This window comes from Dama dama, chromosome 23 (assembly GCF_033118175.1).
Source record: "Dama dama isolate Ldn47 chromosome 23, ASM3311817v1, whole genome shotgun sequence".
Taxonomy (NCBI): Eukaryota; Metazoa; Chordata; class Mammalia; order Artiodactyla; family Cervidae; genus Dama; species Dama dama.
The window spans coordinates 74552296-74567681 of record NC_083703.1 but is presented as its reverse complement, the minus strand read 5'-3'; the positions used below and the strand labels follow the sequence as shown (position 1 = coordinate 74567681).

Here is a 15386-nt window from a genome sequence, read left to right as displayed (position 1 = left end):
GCACAACCCCCATCAGATTCCTTCCCTGTTCAGGCAGAACACATTTCTCTTGCTTATTTGCTTTTATTTAAAGAACAGAAACAAAACAAAACTTTAATATGAATAAAAATAAGTACAAATAAATTCTTTGTAAAGAGCAGCAACAGCCAAGTAGCACCCTCCTTCCCTTTAGTCCCTGAAACCTGGTCCGTTTTATCTCCCCCTATCCTGGGGCTGGGTTTCATCTCTGTAAAGTGAATAAGATCTGATCTCAGGGGTTGAGGGAGAAAGAGGAATGACCTTTCTGCATGGAGATAACTTTGGCCTTGAACAATGAATGAGGTTCTCTAGGAAAACCAAAGCCAGGGCAGAAATGGGGCAGATTCAAAGGACTGTCACCCAGTAGGGTTCCTCTTCTTTCTCTTGGAACCATTTTCCTAACCCTACCTAGAAAGACGCTGGTTAAAACGCTGATCCCGAGCATGTCCTGCCTGCTTTGAGCTCTCAGACTGCTAGGGAGAGGGGCTGGCGGCCTAGTGTGCCAGTGCAAGTGCTTCAACCATGGATGGTGGTACCGGCGGGATCCAGTCCCTCCCCTTCCTCCTGCTTTCCCCAGAGGAAAGGGAGGCGGCCCACATCCCTGAAGTCCCCCGGCTGGTGACTGGGCTCAGGAGGCTGGCGCGGGGCCGCCCAGATGTCCACGATCTTGCGCAGCGTGGAGCAGCGCTCCTCCAGCTCTGGTCCCTCACTCTGCATCAGCAGGTTTGCAAGTTCCCTGCTTAGTTCCTGAATCATGTCGTTCCGTCCCGGCTCCCCTGGCTGGCCTGCATCCGCCAGGATCAGAATGGGGTCCCGGAGCTCCCCGCTGGGCCCAAGGAGGTGCTGGTACCTCTTCTGCCACCGGCGGCACACCATGGCTTCACTCACCGGCCTCTGGCTGGTGTGTAGCAGCGCCAGGATGTGCCGGCACGGCAGGTGGTACCGCTGCTGGAAGGAGCAGCTGCAGCTGCGGCCGTCTTTGCTCACCTGGTGGGAGTCCTCGAGCAGCTGCACGTCCACGGCGTAGCCGGCCACGTCCACCAGGTGCGTGGAGCTCTGCACCACCGCCCACTCATTGTGGCACAGCTTGTAGGCCAGGTCAGAGCTGCTGTGGCGTAAGGAAGCCAGCATGCCGCCCTGCGAGGGCTGCCCCGGGGGAGGCTGCTGCGGCGGCCCCTGCACCTGCTCTGGCTTGGCCTCCTGCACGGGGGGCCTGCTGAGGCTCCCTCTGCAGAGGCCGGAAGGCTTCTTGGACTTGGGGGCCGTGCTTGCTGACCGGGCTCTCTTTAACTTGGGGGGAGCGGTGGGCAAGTTCTTCACGCCTTTGGTGTTAAAGAAGTCTATGTAATCCACGAAGCGGAGGATGCAGTCCAGCAGGGACTGCTGCTCCCGGAAGAGGCTCGACACCTTGCTGGTGACGATGTCCAGGCTGTCCATGTAGGTGCTGCAGGCATGCAGACCCTTCCTGACGTGCATGTACCACAGCAGTTCACAGGAGAACCAGTGGGCCTGCAGGAAGCTGAAGAGCTGCTCATCGAGCAGGGCCCGAGACATCTGGCAGAGATTTTGCAGGCTGGTCTCAGAGGTGACAAACACGGCCTCCCGCAGGGCTTCCTTCATGAGCCGTTTAAAGGATGGATCTGCGGAACTACGATGCAGCTTCTTCTCCAAGAGCCGGGTCGTGTGATAGATGGAGAGGAGGGTGCGGGCACCAGGGAAGACCTCCTGTAGGACGGCTCGGTGAGGGAAGGACGGGTCCACGAAGACCACCTTGACCTTGGGCCAATCTGAGTTGAACTCTGTAAAGATGCTCAGCATCTTGGCCACGGAGGTGGCTGTCTCAGCCTTGAGCACCGCGAAGTGCACCACCCGTCCCTCTCGTTCCTTGCTCTCCACCAGGAAAGTGTAGAGGATGTGGCCCTGGACGTTCTCCACCCGGTGCAGCAAGAGATTCTCTGGGAAGCGGACAAACAGATCACTCATCTTGCTGCTCTGGAAGCTGAGCCGGTCCAGGTCTTGGCTGCTGCCCACGCTGAAGGAGGCCATGGAACCCACGTCCACCTTAAGAAAGTTCTTCATCACTTTGGCTATCTTGGCCAGGTCAGAAGGAGTGATGCCCTCCTGCTCTGGCTTGGTGGGTATTTGGACCTTGTCTAAGCAAAACGATGGTTCACTCGGGGACTTCGCAGCTGTGCCGAGGTCTTTGTTGATCGCGGGCTGTGCAGACTGGAGTTTCTTCTGAGATTTGCCAGTGGCGTCTCCTCTAGGACCCATGGCTTTGGAGTCAATGTGTATGTGCTGTGTGTTGAGTTCACTGACGAGTAGTCTATCCAGTTTCTCATTATACCGCAGGAGCAAGTATGCCGGGCACATGTCTGCCTCTGTTGCTCTCTTCCTGTTTGACTGGGTCCGAATACAGACAAATTTCACCTGCACATATCTAGGGAAGGCAGAAGCAACAATGAAACAGGTGCTGACCACCCATTTTTCTCTTACAAGTCAAGGCCCTGTAGGGACTCACAGTGCCTGATAAATTTCCTGGAGACCACAGTGTGGTATAGGATGTGGGAGAGAAAGATTTACGTTTCACTCTCCAGTCCCAAAGTATTCAAGTCTTTCTTCAAGACCCCATCCAATTAAAACACCCTTCATTTGCATCTACAGAAGTTATAAGCTCCAACTCCTTTTATTTACTCTCTTTTTCCCATCTGTAGCTGTCAATCTGAGGCAACCATACAAGGGGAAATAGATAAGCCGCAACAGCAGAACTGGTTACCTGCTGTCTAAAGTGTCCTTTCATTCCTGCCTTCAGGGAGCCATTGCTTTCTCTGCCTTCTCCTCCAGGCAGCAAAAATAAAAGAGGTCTCCGGTTAGGGTGAATCTGGGCTTCCTCTCTAAAAGGAAAGATCTGGGTTCGTCTTTGACTTAAAGAAAAACGTCTACATCCTGAGAGTGAGAACCCTGAGGCTAGATGATCCCTGGGATTCTGGAGCTTTGCCGTTCTAGGCTGAACGTGCCTACTCAAAGGAGAACAGTAGTTAAACTGAATATCTGTTCTCTCCCCCCTTTCTATCTTCGAGGCCCAAATCAGGTCCTACCTTCTCCAGGAAACCTTTATGGATGCCCTCAAGCCACAGTAATTGCTCCTTACTTAAGATTCATAGCATTTATTTGAAACAAAAGGCTTAGTAGATTTTCTGGGTAGCAGTAGTGGTTACACAGTGGGGAGGCTGGAGGCTGACTCTCTGGATTTGAATACAGGCTCTACCACTCAGAAGCTGTTTGACCTTGGGCAAGTTACTTCACCTCTCTGTATGCAGTTTCCTTAACATCATAAAATAAAACTAAATAGGGTTGTTACGAGATTTAAATGAGCCACAGATATAATATTTAGCCCAGGGCCTGGTTCAGCCTTTTATTTATTCTAAATAGGAGTCATCTACTGTTATTACAGCTCCTAAGCCTTGCGACCTATTCTTGGGCATTTACGCAGTACTTTTCCAATTGGATGGGGCTGTTTTCAAGTGGCAAGAGTAAATCAGTCCTCAGCATATTCTAAGCACCTAGCACAAATGCTATTCTTTCAGCAGATGCTTGTCAAAGATGGGCTGGCTGAGTGACTCAGGAATCACAGGTGGGTGGGACAGGTCACACCCCTGCCTTTTCAGACAGGTCCCAACCCAAAGATTAGTGGAGGGGAAAAAAAATCTCAGCCCCTGGCATGACATGACACAACCTTGGTATCTCAACAACCCTTCTCAAACACTCTAATCCAGCTGGACCTGTTTGCTCACCCTGTGGGGGCAAGCTTAAAGAAATAGTATGTCTGGCCTGAAATAACAGGGCGGAGGGGCCTGCGGCTGAAAATGCCTGCACCTGCTGTGTGCACCGCAGGGGGCAGCCACGTCATCCCTGGCTGAGGGAGCGGCCAGGTGGTATGGCAAGGCCAGCAAGGTGTGACCATGGGACAGCCTCCTTCTGACTCTCCCACCTGTTTTCCACTGCCCCCACCATCTTGTTTTATTGTACCCTAGAAAGACCAACTGCTCCCCGGGTTCCCTACACTGTGTCTCATCTCTGTGCCTTTGCTCATGTTGTCTCTCTGTCTGGAACGCCCTACCCACCTGTCCTCATCTCAGAGCTTACTCATCCTCAGGACTATGTGCAACTACCTTCTTTCCTAGGAGGCCTCCCCCAAGCCCTCAGGATGGGCCCTACCCTTCCGCTGGCTCAACATCTTGGCATAGATCTTAGCTCATCACACTGTATTGACTTTATGTGCTCATAATCCATGCTTGTTAACCTAGTCAAAAAAAAAAAAAAAAAGAAAAAAAAAGACACTGGTGAGTGCCAATCAAAAGATCATCCCCCTTTTCCGGGTTCATTAACGACTCCACCTCTCAGGGTGGAGACATCAGCATTCTTTTAATTCCTCCTTCTCCATCCAATATGTTAAGTCTTTTAAATTCATTTCTCCCACTTTTGCATATATTAAGGATTACTATATACCAGGCTCCATGTAAACCCCTTACATGCATCATTTCATACTAATAAAAGGATTCTACCAACCACATTTTACAGACGGGACAACAGCCTTAAAAAGGTTCTCGGGGGAAAAAAAAAAAAAAAGAGGTTCTCGAGCATGAGAATCTGGGATTTAATCCCCTGGCTAAAACTGGAGGATCTGGGATTTGAACTGAGCCTGCTTGGCTACCGTCTATGTAGTTAACCATTATGTTACCTGTCTTCTTCCAAAATATTTCTCCTTCTAAATTCTCATTTTTATCTTCCTCAACTTGACCCTCAATACTTTGTTCAGGTTCAATAGTGTCCTTAAAGATCTCCAAACATACTGTGTTTGTTGGCATCAAGCACTTCAAACTTCAGGGGCACTAGGTTAAAGCCTCTGTCATTTTCTCCTGCTTCCCTTAATCTTTGGTACTGAGCTGTAACTTACACACAGTGAAATACACAAGTCTTTTGGAAGAATTCTTGGAGCACTGTAGTCATTTTAATCTATATTTATTTCTATCTCCCAAGCAAAGGCACAGACTCTCTTCAAGACAGGGATAGGGTTTTATACTTCTGAATCCCCCTTAGTGCTTGTAGCCCAGCATGCTCAGCCAGGACCTGAAGGAAGGAAGTCAGCCAATCTACTCTGTAGGTCGTTAGATCTACTCTAACTGGAATGTGCCCCCAGTGTACTCCCAGTGCCCAGTACTGCCCCTGGCACAGAGTAGGTGCTCAGAATACACACGTTAAATGAGTGATTGCATGACAGAAAATTCATCTTATAGTATGATGATCCTTACAGCACGTTAGGAAGATCACCAGGAGAGTTCTGCCAGGGGACTTGGCTTCTATCCCAGCACTATTATTAACTGTAACTTTGGACAAGTCCTTTTTTTATTTTCAAACATTTACTAAGTCTATTATGTACCAAACACTATACTAGTTGCTCAGAAGGTAATGGAGACAAATTAGGCTTTACTGTCAAAGTCTGCTGAGCAGGGAGATTAGTACACAGATGATTAGTAAAGTCAGAACTAAGTGAAAGGTTAAACAGATACAAGCAATACACTTATAACTGAATAAAGAGTAATTCCCCTTGACTATGGGGTTTGGAACAGATCTAAAGCTTTTGATTAATTTCACATGAAATTTGTATCCTTGCTGCACGTAAACTGCACCTCAAGCAATGAACAGAATTTTTACAGGTGAAGTCAAGCCATTTTAGACAATATAATCTGAGTTAGGAACAAGACTCAAGATTTGAGTTTAATTTCCAGCTTTACCACTTAGCTGTGTGAAAGTGAACAAATCACTTCATTTCCTCTCAGCCTCCAAATCTTATCTATAAATACAGAAATAACAGAGCACTGGTTTCTGAATAATCAGTACCTGATCCAAGAATAGTTGCCACGACTAAAAGTGAATTCAGGCTTCCAAGTGGCGCTAGTGGTAAAGAACCCACCTGCCAATGCAGGAGATGTCAGAGACTCAAGTTTGATCCCTGGGTTGGGAAGATCCCCTGGAGGAGGGCATGGCAACCCACTCCAGTATTCTTGCCTGGAGAATCCCATGGACAGAGGAGCCTGGTGGGCTACATAAGCCATAGGGTCACACAGAGTCGGACACGACTGAAGTGACTTAGCATGCACAAAAGTGAATTTGTTTAAAAGGCTGTGGCAGAGAAAGATGATTTACAATATGATATCACCTATATGTCGGATCTAAAAAATATAACAAACTAGAGAATATAACAAAAAAGAAGTGGACTCACAGATACAGGGAACGAGCTAATGGTTAACAGTGGGAAGAGGCAAGGGGGGAGGGGACTAAGAGGTACAAACTATTAGGTATAAAATAAGCTATAAGGATATGCTGTACAACATGGGAAATATAGCCAATATTTTATAATAAAAATGGGGTGAAATCTTTGAAAATTGTGAATCACTATACTGTACACCTGTAACAGGTAATATTGTACAATGACTATTTTTTTCTTTCTTTCTTTTTTTTTTTTGCCACGTCTTGAGGCTCGTGGGATCTTAGTTCTCTGACTAGGGATCAATCCCGGGTCCATGGTGATAAAAGCCCATGTCCTAACCATCTTAGCAACTGGACCACCAGGGAGTTCCTCAACTATTCTTCAATTAAAAAAAAAAAAAAAGGCAGGATCGGTTGGTAATTAATCCAACATCCCCCATCCCCCTCCTTCCCTCCTTCAAGCCAGTTTCATTCAGGTTGTCATTCCTTCCCACACAGCTAAGTGCTTCAGGGATGGTCTAAGCCAGTTAAGGAAATCTCATTAAGAATGGCCATGGATACTGGCCCAATTCTGCAAAGAAACGTGATAGGAAGTCTGTAGGAAACCAAGGCAGGCTTTTTCTTCTGAATGTGACTCCTACATATGTGCCATGTGGTGAGACAACCTGAGGACAAAGCTGAGACCTGAAGATGGCAGAGTGGAAAGAAAGGAAAAGCCTGAGCCGCTGAAACAATCACCTTCTTTGGGCTAAGAAATAAGGCATTTTGAGTCAGGATTTTCAGTTAATTGCAGCCCAAAAGGCATTTTCAGAATCCATGTTTTATAGAAAATAGTAGAAAAAAAGATTTGAGCAGATCTTTAAAACAATGAGATGAAAATTATGAAAATATTATATGTAATGAAATATAAGTCATGTAGAGATGTGAGAGCTGGACTATAAAGAAGGCTGAGCACTGAAGAACTGATGCTTTCAAATTGTGGTGGTGGAGAAGACTCTTGAGAGTCCCTTGGACTTCAAGGAGATCCAACCAGTCAATCCTAAAGGAAATCACCCTGAACACTCATTGGAAGAACTGATGCTGAAGTTGAAGCTCTAATACTTTGGCCACCTGATGCGAAGAGCTGACTTATTGGAAAAGACCTGATGCTGGGAAATATTGAAGGCAAAAGGAGAAGAGGGTGGCAGAAGATGAGATGGTTTGATAGCATCACCAACTCAATGGACATGAATTTGAGCAAACTCTGGGAGATAGTGAAGGACAGGGAAGCCTGATGTGCTATAGTCCATGGGGTTGCAAAGAGTTGGACACAACGTGGCAACTGAACAACAAGCTATAACGGTGGCTGTCTGCCAATTCTTAAAATAATCAAAGAACCACTTGAAGAGTCAACTTTTTTTTCCTGATGTATTTCCCCCAAACATTCTTATACTTTATTTCCTGGCTCACTTTTGCAATATGTAAAGGTCAGTTTTACCAAAATATTCCTGTGCTTTATCACGTTTCCTAAGGGCCTAATTTAGTTTTTTTCTCTGCAAATCCTTTGCTTTTCAAGTCTGTATCACATCACTGTCCTTGATTTCCCTTCTCCATCTGTCAGCTGGCATAAGGCTGTGGGGAATGTAAGGATATCTCTATCATGACTCTCAGGGACTTCACGAAGTACCACAGCTCTTGGAAGATGTGCTATTTCAGTCTGCAATCAATTTTATTTGCACTGTATTATCCTGAGGTTTACCCCATCTACTCATTAGCCAGAAACTGACTACCAAAGATGTTGACGGAATTGGTGGAGACAAGCAAGAAGGAATGACTAAGTAGTAACTAATTTCAAAAGTGGCTAGTTTGTTAGTATCATTTTTGCTTTCCTACACAGCCTAGTGACTAGAAAAGAAAGAAAGTGAAGCTGCTCATTCATGTCTGACTCTTTGCGATCCCATGGACTGTAGCCTACCAGGCTCCTCTGCCCATGGAATTTTCCAGGAAACAGTACTGGAGTGGGTTGCCATTTCCTTCTCCAGGGGAACTTCCTGACCCAGGGATGGAACCTGGGTCTCCCGCATTATAGGCAGATGTTTTACTGTCTGAGCCATCAGGGATATGTGGAAAATGAAAACTCAGATAACAAAGGCTTAGTTCAAAGGGTGTGATGAGGATTAAATAAAAGATGTCTGTAAAATCCTTAGCAGAGGAGGGAGGTTCAAAAGGGAGGGGATATATGTATATGTATACCTATGACAGATTCATGTTGAGGTCGACAGTCTTCAGTCTAATAGCTACCTTTTTTGAACACTTTTTTTGGGAACGTGTTCCAGACTGAACAGTAATGGAGAGAGACAACAGAATACTTCACGGACTGTTTGAAGACTATCAAATCCCCCAAAGACATAACAAAAAGAAAAACACACGTAACAGCCATACATAAAAATATGGGAAGGGAAACTGAGCATAAAAATCACAGACTCTCCCAGTTGATTGGGATTTTGGGTCATTTAGTAGTAACTCCCACAACACAATTCTCTGACTCTTTTAAAAATACTTACCATTTTCTGTCATGTACTACAGCTACGACTTTGGCAAATATTACTGTGCTTAAACCACTACATGAATTTTATGTAATCTTCACCACATCCTCCTCATTTTGCAGAGGATGAAACGGTGTCATGGAAATTAAGTCTTGCTCCTGGTCAGAGTTAAAGCCTGTCTTTCTGACTTCAGAGCTCTCACTTTTAACAGATATGCCAGTTTTTCCTGAACTTCAAGGAAGCACCAACCCTCTTTCCATCTGCCATAGCCATTCCTATAACCTTTGTATTAGTATTTTCAAATGGGTTTTCTTTGAGTCAGCTCACTTTATTTAATAAGGATCTTTATGTTTAGATATTAACATAAACACTGAAAATCATCTCGCCTGACCACCAGTAGTATGTCTGTCTGGTTGCAGGAAACACTGCTCTGCTAAATTACTCCCTGAAAACATCTCCCCCACCTGCCCTCCAGTTGCACAAGAGAAGTGCTCATCCCACACATCCATACATCACTCAAAAGCCCAACACAGTGCACTCTGGCACAGATCCAGTATCCAACACAAGCTCCAAGAACACCCTTTACAATACCCCAACAAGCAGACACTCCCTCTCTGCTGAAAGCCTGAGCTGCTCAGAATTCACTTCCTCCCAAACTAGCTCTGGCATATGATTATCCTCAAGGGTAGAGGCCACAATTCACTCAATCTTTTTAACCCTAGCTCAAGCCTGGAGGGGTAAACCTTTTTACCTCTCACTAGAAATGTGTTGAATGAATCAACACCAGGATGCTGTTACAACCCAGTGGTTGAGGAGGGAACGTCAAGCTGTGGCAATAAACAGGATGGGTCTGATCTTCAGCTAACACCTTGATGCTTTCTTACAACTTCTGGAAATCTTGTGACTTCTCTGGCAATCCAGTAGTTAAGACTCTGCGCTTCGAATGCAGGGGAACTAAGATCCCACATGCTGTGTGGTGTGGCCAAAAAAGAAAAAAGAAAGAAATCTTACCCCACTCCCTGCTCCGACTTGCTCACTCCTTTCTGCACATTCTTATTTTCCTTGACTGTAACTGTACCCCAAATTCAGACTTCCCTGGCTCCCACCAGGTGATTTTGGGGCTGAGGATGGTTTTTGTTACAGGTTCTCTTATTTGCCTCTTCCAAGTCTTGACTACCTGGGCCTCTGCTCCTTGCCTGCCTTGACTCTCTCTACCTTCTCTCCTCCCTTTTGCCTAAGAACACAGGAGCTAGGGGGTAACCGCTTTCAAAGAGTTACCTAATGAAACTAGGAGCCTTAATGTAAAGCAGAGAGGTAGAACTTTCAGTCCTCTTAACACTCAACTTCTCCTGGCCGTTTCCCCCACCTGCACAATAACATTATTATAAAGGCAATAATATTTATGGAATATTTTCTGTGTAGTGGGCCTTGTGGTAAACACTTTACATGTATTAACTCATTTAATGGGAGTGAAACCTACTCCTGACAAGGAGATTCAGAGGGCCAAGTCAGGTAAGGAGGTGAATGTGCTTTGTAAACTTATCTCCACAAAATATCAGGGATGGCTGTTTTTTCCTCCCCAAGAGCCTGCACTGGTATCAAGTGTCAGCTAACACCCACACTATGTACAAGATTAAAGTTCCTTGTCATTCCCCACCTGGCACCTTAGACTTTCCTTTGGTTCTTACTACCTGTCTTTCCTAGACTCTTACTACTATTTTACTGATTGATTGACTGACTGGCTTTGAGGCTGATCAGAGATGGAACCTGGGCCCTTGGCAGTGAAATTGCAGAGTCCTAACCACTGGACTGCCAGGGAATTCCGTCTTATTACTATTTTAAGGAAATCGTTATTTCTGCAATTAGAGTTTAATATTTGTCTCCCTGACTGAGGGCAAGCTCTATGAAGGCAGGGACTCAACTTATGTTTTTCAACACTGTTTCCAGACACTAGCATGGAGTAAGTTTTCAGTTAACAATCTCCAAAATCAATGAATTAAATGGTTCATACAATGGAGTGATGTGGCGTAATCTCCAAAAATACATTGATAAGTGAGAAAAGCAAGGTGCAGAATGATATGTAAAAGTAGTATGCAAGGGACTTCCCCAATGGTCCAGCGGTTAAGACTCCAATGCAGGGGGCCTGAGTTCGATCCCTGGTTAGGGAACTAAGATCCCACATGTGGTGCATTGCCGCCAAAAAAAAAAAAAAGAGTCAGTCACCTGTGGTTTTTTTTTTAAAGGTGCATATGTACACACAAGATATATTTTTTCAAGCTCAGAGTATGTCAGGAAGATAAGAATGGTTGTCTCTAGATAACATACTGCCTTTTGCAAACTTTGATGTAATTTGAAATTTTTAAAAAATTAAATGACTATATTGACCACTCGAAAACAAATTCATTTTAAAAACTGTTCAACCTGCAAAAATAAATAAAACCAATCTGCACCTCTGTTAGCTAAGTCCCCGCCATTCTTTTTGGTACTGCTCCAGCATAAATCTTCCTTCTAGTCAAGTATGTCTCCTCACTGCCTGCCAAGGACAACATGTTAACATATGCACTAGCTCACACACCACTTCTCCCTCCAGGATATTAACCCTCTTGTGATAGGCAGATGGGCCCCTGAAGATGCCAACTGCCTCATCTCTAAAATTTGTCAGTATGTTGGATAACATGGCAAAGGGGAATTAAGATTGCAGATGGAATCACAGTTACTAATTACCTGATTTTTTTTAAAGGAAAATTATCCTAGATTATCTGAGCAGGCCTAATATAATCACAGGATCCTAAAAAATGGAAGAGGGAGGCAGAAAGGGCATCAGAGAAGGAGATGGAACAAAGCAGGGTCAGAGTGATATGATGCAAGGACTACATCAGCCATTACTGGTTTGAAGATGGAGGAAGGGGACCATGAGTCAAGGAATGTGGATAGCTTCTAGAAGCTGGAAGAGTTGAAAATGGACTCTCTTACAGGGACTCCAGGGGCTCCCCCAGTGGCTCAGAGGTAAAGAAGCTAATTGCAACACGGGAGCCTCAGGAGACTTGGGTTAGATCCCAGGGTCAGGAAGATCCCCTGTAGGACATGACAACCCACTCCAGTATTCTTGCCTGGAGGGCTACAGTCCATTGAGTTGTGAAGAGTCAGACACAACTGAAGTGACTTAGCACGCATGCACAGGGACTCCAGAAAGAAATACAACTCTGCTGATGCCTTGGTTTTAGCCCAGTCAGATCTGTGCCTGACTTCTAACCTACAGAACGGTAAGCTTCTAAATTTATGTTGCTTTCATCACTGTTTGTGGTAATTCGTTACAGCAGCAGACAGAAAATACACCTCCTGACACCTCCCTGTCTCTGAGGGCCTAGCTCAAGCCTCCTTCTCTCTTACTTCCCTAGCCCACTGTGACTTTTCTCTGAGCCCCTGCAGCACCAGTTTCGACGAGTTATACATTTAACACTCGATGACTCATTCATTCAATGGTTACTTAAGGCCTTCTGTGAGACAATCCCGGTGCTAGACCCTGGAGGTGATCCACCTGAAGGGTGTCTAGGTGCATTTATGAGATGTTTGGACTTGATTCTAAGCAAGCAGCATGGTGTTAATCAGTGAGAATGCAAAAAATAGTAAACCAGAGTCCCTCCCTCAAAGAGCTCAGCAAACCAGGGAAACTTCTGTAAACTATAATCCAAAAGGATGTGCAAAGAGCTATAACAAGCGCTGTCAGAACACAGAGTAGGAGCACTGAACCTAACTTCAGGGAGTTAAGAAAGGGTTTTTGGAAATTACGCTAGTATCTGAAGGAAAAGTAACAACTAGCTAAGACAGAGTTTTCCACAAGTGGTCCAAAATGACTGCAGATAACACAAGAATGTTTAGTAGCTACTTTTAAAAGATACACTATTTTTTGGCCACCATACTGTTACTTCTTATATACTATTACATCGGTTCTAAAGTTTCTTTGACTATTAGAACAATTTAAAGAAAAATGTTAGGTATCTTAGTTCAGGATATACAGTACAGAGAGGATAGTATACAACACAATTGACGTTTAAGGAAGAGAGCGCTAAGATAAGTGATGGACAAGGTTATTCTAACCAGTAGAAGTGGTTAAGTGCAAGGACTAGGAAGCTATGGGCTTGGGACAGGGGCTGATCATGGATGGAGTAAGAGTCGGTGAGGATGGAGCACGCAGTGCAAGATGGGGAGGTCAAAAGGGTTAGATGGTCTGGCGAGCCAGGTTAATAATAGTCCTGGACTTAATCAAGAGGGCAACAGGAAGGCTACTGCACTTTATCTGGCATATACTGTTAAGCAGTTTGAAGCAGGGCCTTTTTTTTTTTTTTTTTTTGCATTCTTTCACTGCTTAGAAAGATGCTACAGGCATAGATCAAAGTCCAAACACCTCACAGTCATACTTTATGGGATTCTCCATAAAGTACTGGATTGGGTAGCCATGGCCTTCTCCAGGGATCGAACCCCACTCTCCTGCACTGCAGGCAGATTCTTTACCATCTGAGCCACCAGGGAAGCTCGAAGACCTTTTATTGATGAAAGTCTCTCGGTTGTGTCCAACTCTTTGCAACCACAAGGACTATACAGTCCATGGAATTCTCCAGGCCAGAATACTGGAGTGGGTAGCCTTTCCCTTCTCCAGGGGATCTTCCCAACCCAGGGATCGAACCCAGGTCTCCCACGTTGCAGGCGGATTGTTTACAGTGAAGCCACCAGGGAAGCTTTGATTGATGGGTGAATTGCGACTGACATGACCGCCTGACAGGTACGGTATCCTATACTGTTTCTCAAACACGCCACATTCTTTCATATATTTGTGTCTTCACTCTACGGCTCCTTTTGGTCAAACCCCTCCGTGATACTTGATGTTAACCACTGTACTTCTGCACTAGCCTTCTGCTTTCATTCACAGCCCAGCAGAAACCATTACTTCCAGTGTGAAGCCCTTCCTGTCTTCCCAGACACTTGTCACTTCTTCCTCTGCGCATATCTAATAAAGCATTTACCACACACTAGTCCGTGTACTATGCCATCTCAAGCTCTTTGAGGGCAAGTTTAGTTACTTATTCATATTTATCTGTACCCAGCACAGCACTGGACTTCAGAGCAGGGAAAAAAACACCGCCTGCCTGGCCAGAGAGTGAGCTTTGGCCAAATGTCTCAATCTGGAGGTCTCAAACTCAGATACAGTTTGACTCTCAGAGTTGGCCCATAGAGTGCATGTTCACATGTGAATTGATTTCCAATTTTTAATAAGTGGACACATTCACATAAAGCCTGGACTGCTAACTCCATTTGCCCCATATCCGGGAACACTGGATCTTCACTTTCACATGGAGGCCATCAGCTGGAGTTAATTGGCCTGCTCTCCATTTTTCCCAGTTCACACGACTATTCTCCACATCTATTCTCCCTAGCACAAAGACCTGGTGTTGATTATTTCATCATTCCTTTTCATATAGTTAAATTAAAAGTTCAGTTTTCTTACACGGGGCTGTTTCACCTGAGTCCGGAAGGCAGTTGAGTTTTTCAACCCTTAACTTAGCCTCCAAGCCTCTTTTCTCACCTGCCAAATGGGAAAAATAACATTTGCCTGTGGTTTTCAATAAACCCCTGTGGGTGAAAGCGTACCTAGAATAGAGGACGCTCCTGGGGCATGGGAAGTGTTTGAAAACCGGTTTGTTAATCTCCAGAGCTCGAGAACGATTTACAGAACTAAGGAAAGAATGAAAGAATGAATGACCAATTTAACAACCAATAACTGACCAGTGTTACTGCTTTGTAAAGAGAAGACATGATTAAAATTCTCGCCAAGGCATTTTTATCCATTGTGAAGGCCATACTTTGTGTCTGGGATATGGCAGGTGCTCAAAAAATGGGATAAACTGCAGTCGTCATGAATTCCAGAAAAGCTGGGAATGAAGGAGTGAATGAGTGGAGGTGACGTGGGTGGTCAAAAGGCGATGCCTGTGGAGGTTTTGCGCTTTTCCCAGGCACCTAGCAGGTGCTTAATGTGGACTTGTTCAGAGACAGGGCGGGGTGGGGGGGCGCCCAGGTGCACTCCCTCCTCCAGGCCGCCCTCCTTTCTGGGACTGTCCGGCCTCCTCCCCACCGTCCTGACCCGCCCCCGCCACGCCCTTACAGGATGTCCTCGCGGATACAGGTGCCATGGTTGAGGTTGTGGTACCGGACGGAGACGCAGTCCCTGAGAATGAAGGAACACTTATTCTCCTTTTTGTAGGCGCTGAAGCACTCCTTGAAGTCCTCGTAGGTCTTGAAGCAGCTCCCTAGCTCCATGGCCGCCCCCTCGGCCCACCCAGGGGCTGCACTAAGATCAACACCGGGGATCAGAGGTCACCTAGGAAGGTCTACAGGCTGGCGGTCTCCAGGATGCCTTAAGAGAGGGCCTCTATTGGGTGCCTTGTTACGGAGCTCAGGAGAATCCCTCGGCCTGAGGGGGTCACCATTGGTTAGGTGGGTTTGCTCTCTGACAAGAGGGGAAATGACACTGAACCCTAATTATCGTCTCTAGGCTCCGCCCCCTCACCGTCATATCAA

The 15386-nt window shown here is 45.7% G+C and overlaps 1 protein-coding gene across 4 annotated transcripts; it reads right to left on the bottom strand.

Annotated features, from left to right (window-relative positions):
• Nucleotides 1-118: 118 nt before the first annotated feature.
• Nucleotides 119-15375, bottom strand: ZSWIM3 (zinc finger SWIM-type containing 3). 4 transcript variants are annotated; one of them, XM_061125881.1, is made up of 3 exons: nt 15187-15375; nt 14971-15033; nt 119-2458 (listed from the first exon to the last, which is right to left on the bottom strand). In XM_061125881.1, exon 3 carries the CDS (start codon nt 2389-2391, stop codon nt 535-537), a length of 1857 nt encoding a protein of 618 aa, XP_060981864.1. In that variant the 5' UTR covers nt 2392-2458; nt 14971-15033; nt 15187-15375; the 3' UTR covers nt 119-534. The 4 variants fall into 4 exon arrangements, with proteins under 4 accessions (XP_060981864.1, XP_060981863.1, XP_060981867.1 ...); XM_061125880.1 differs by having other exon boundaries at nt 14971-15375; XM_061125884.1 differs by lacking the exons at nt 14971-15033; nt 15187-15375 and adding an exon at nt 4237-4321.
• Nucleotides 15376-15386: the final 11 nt, after the last annotated feature.

Bases quoted from the DNA above. Each gene is read 5' to 3' on its own strand.
- ZSWIM3 (XM_061125880.1), bottom strand. From the start codon at position 15,125: ATGGAGCTAGGGAGCTGCTTCAAGACCTACGAGGACTTCAAGGAGTGC. The intron at 2,459-14,970 runs GTAAGGGCGTGG...TGCCTTCCCTAG, and splicing joins TGTATCCGCGAGGACATCCT to ATATGTGCAGGTGAAATTTG.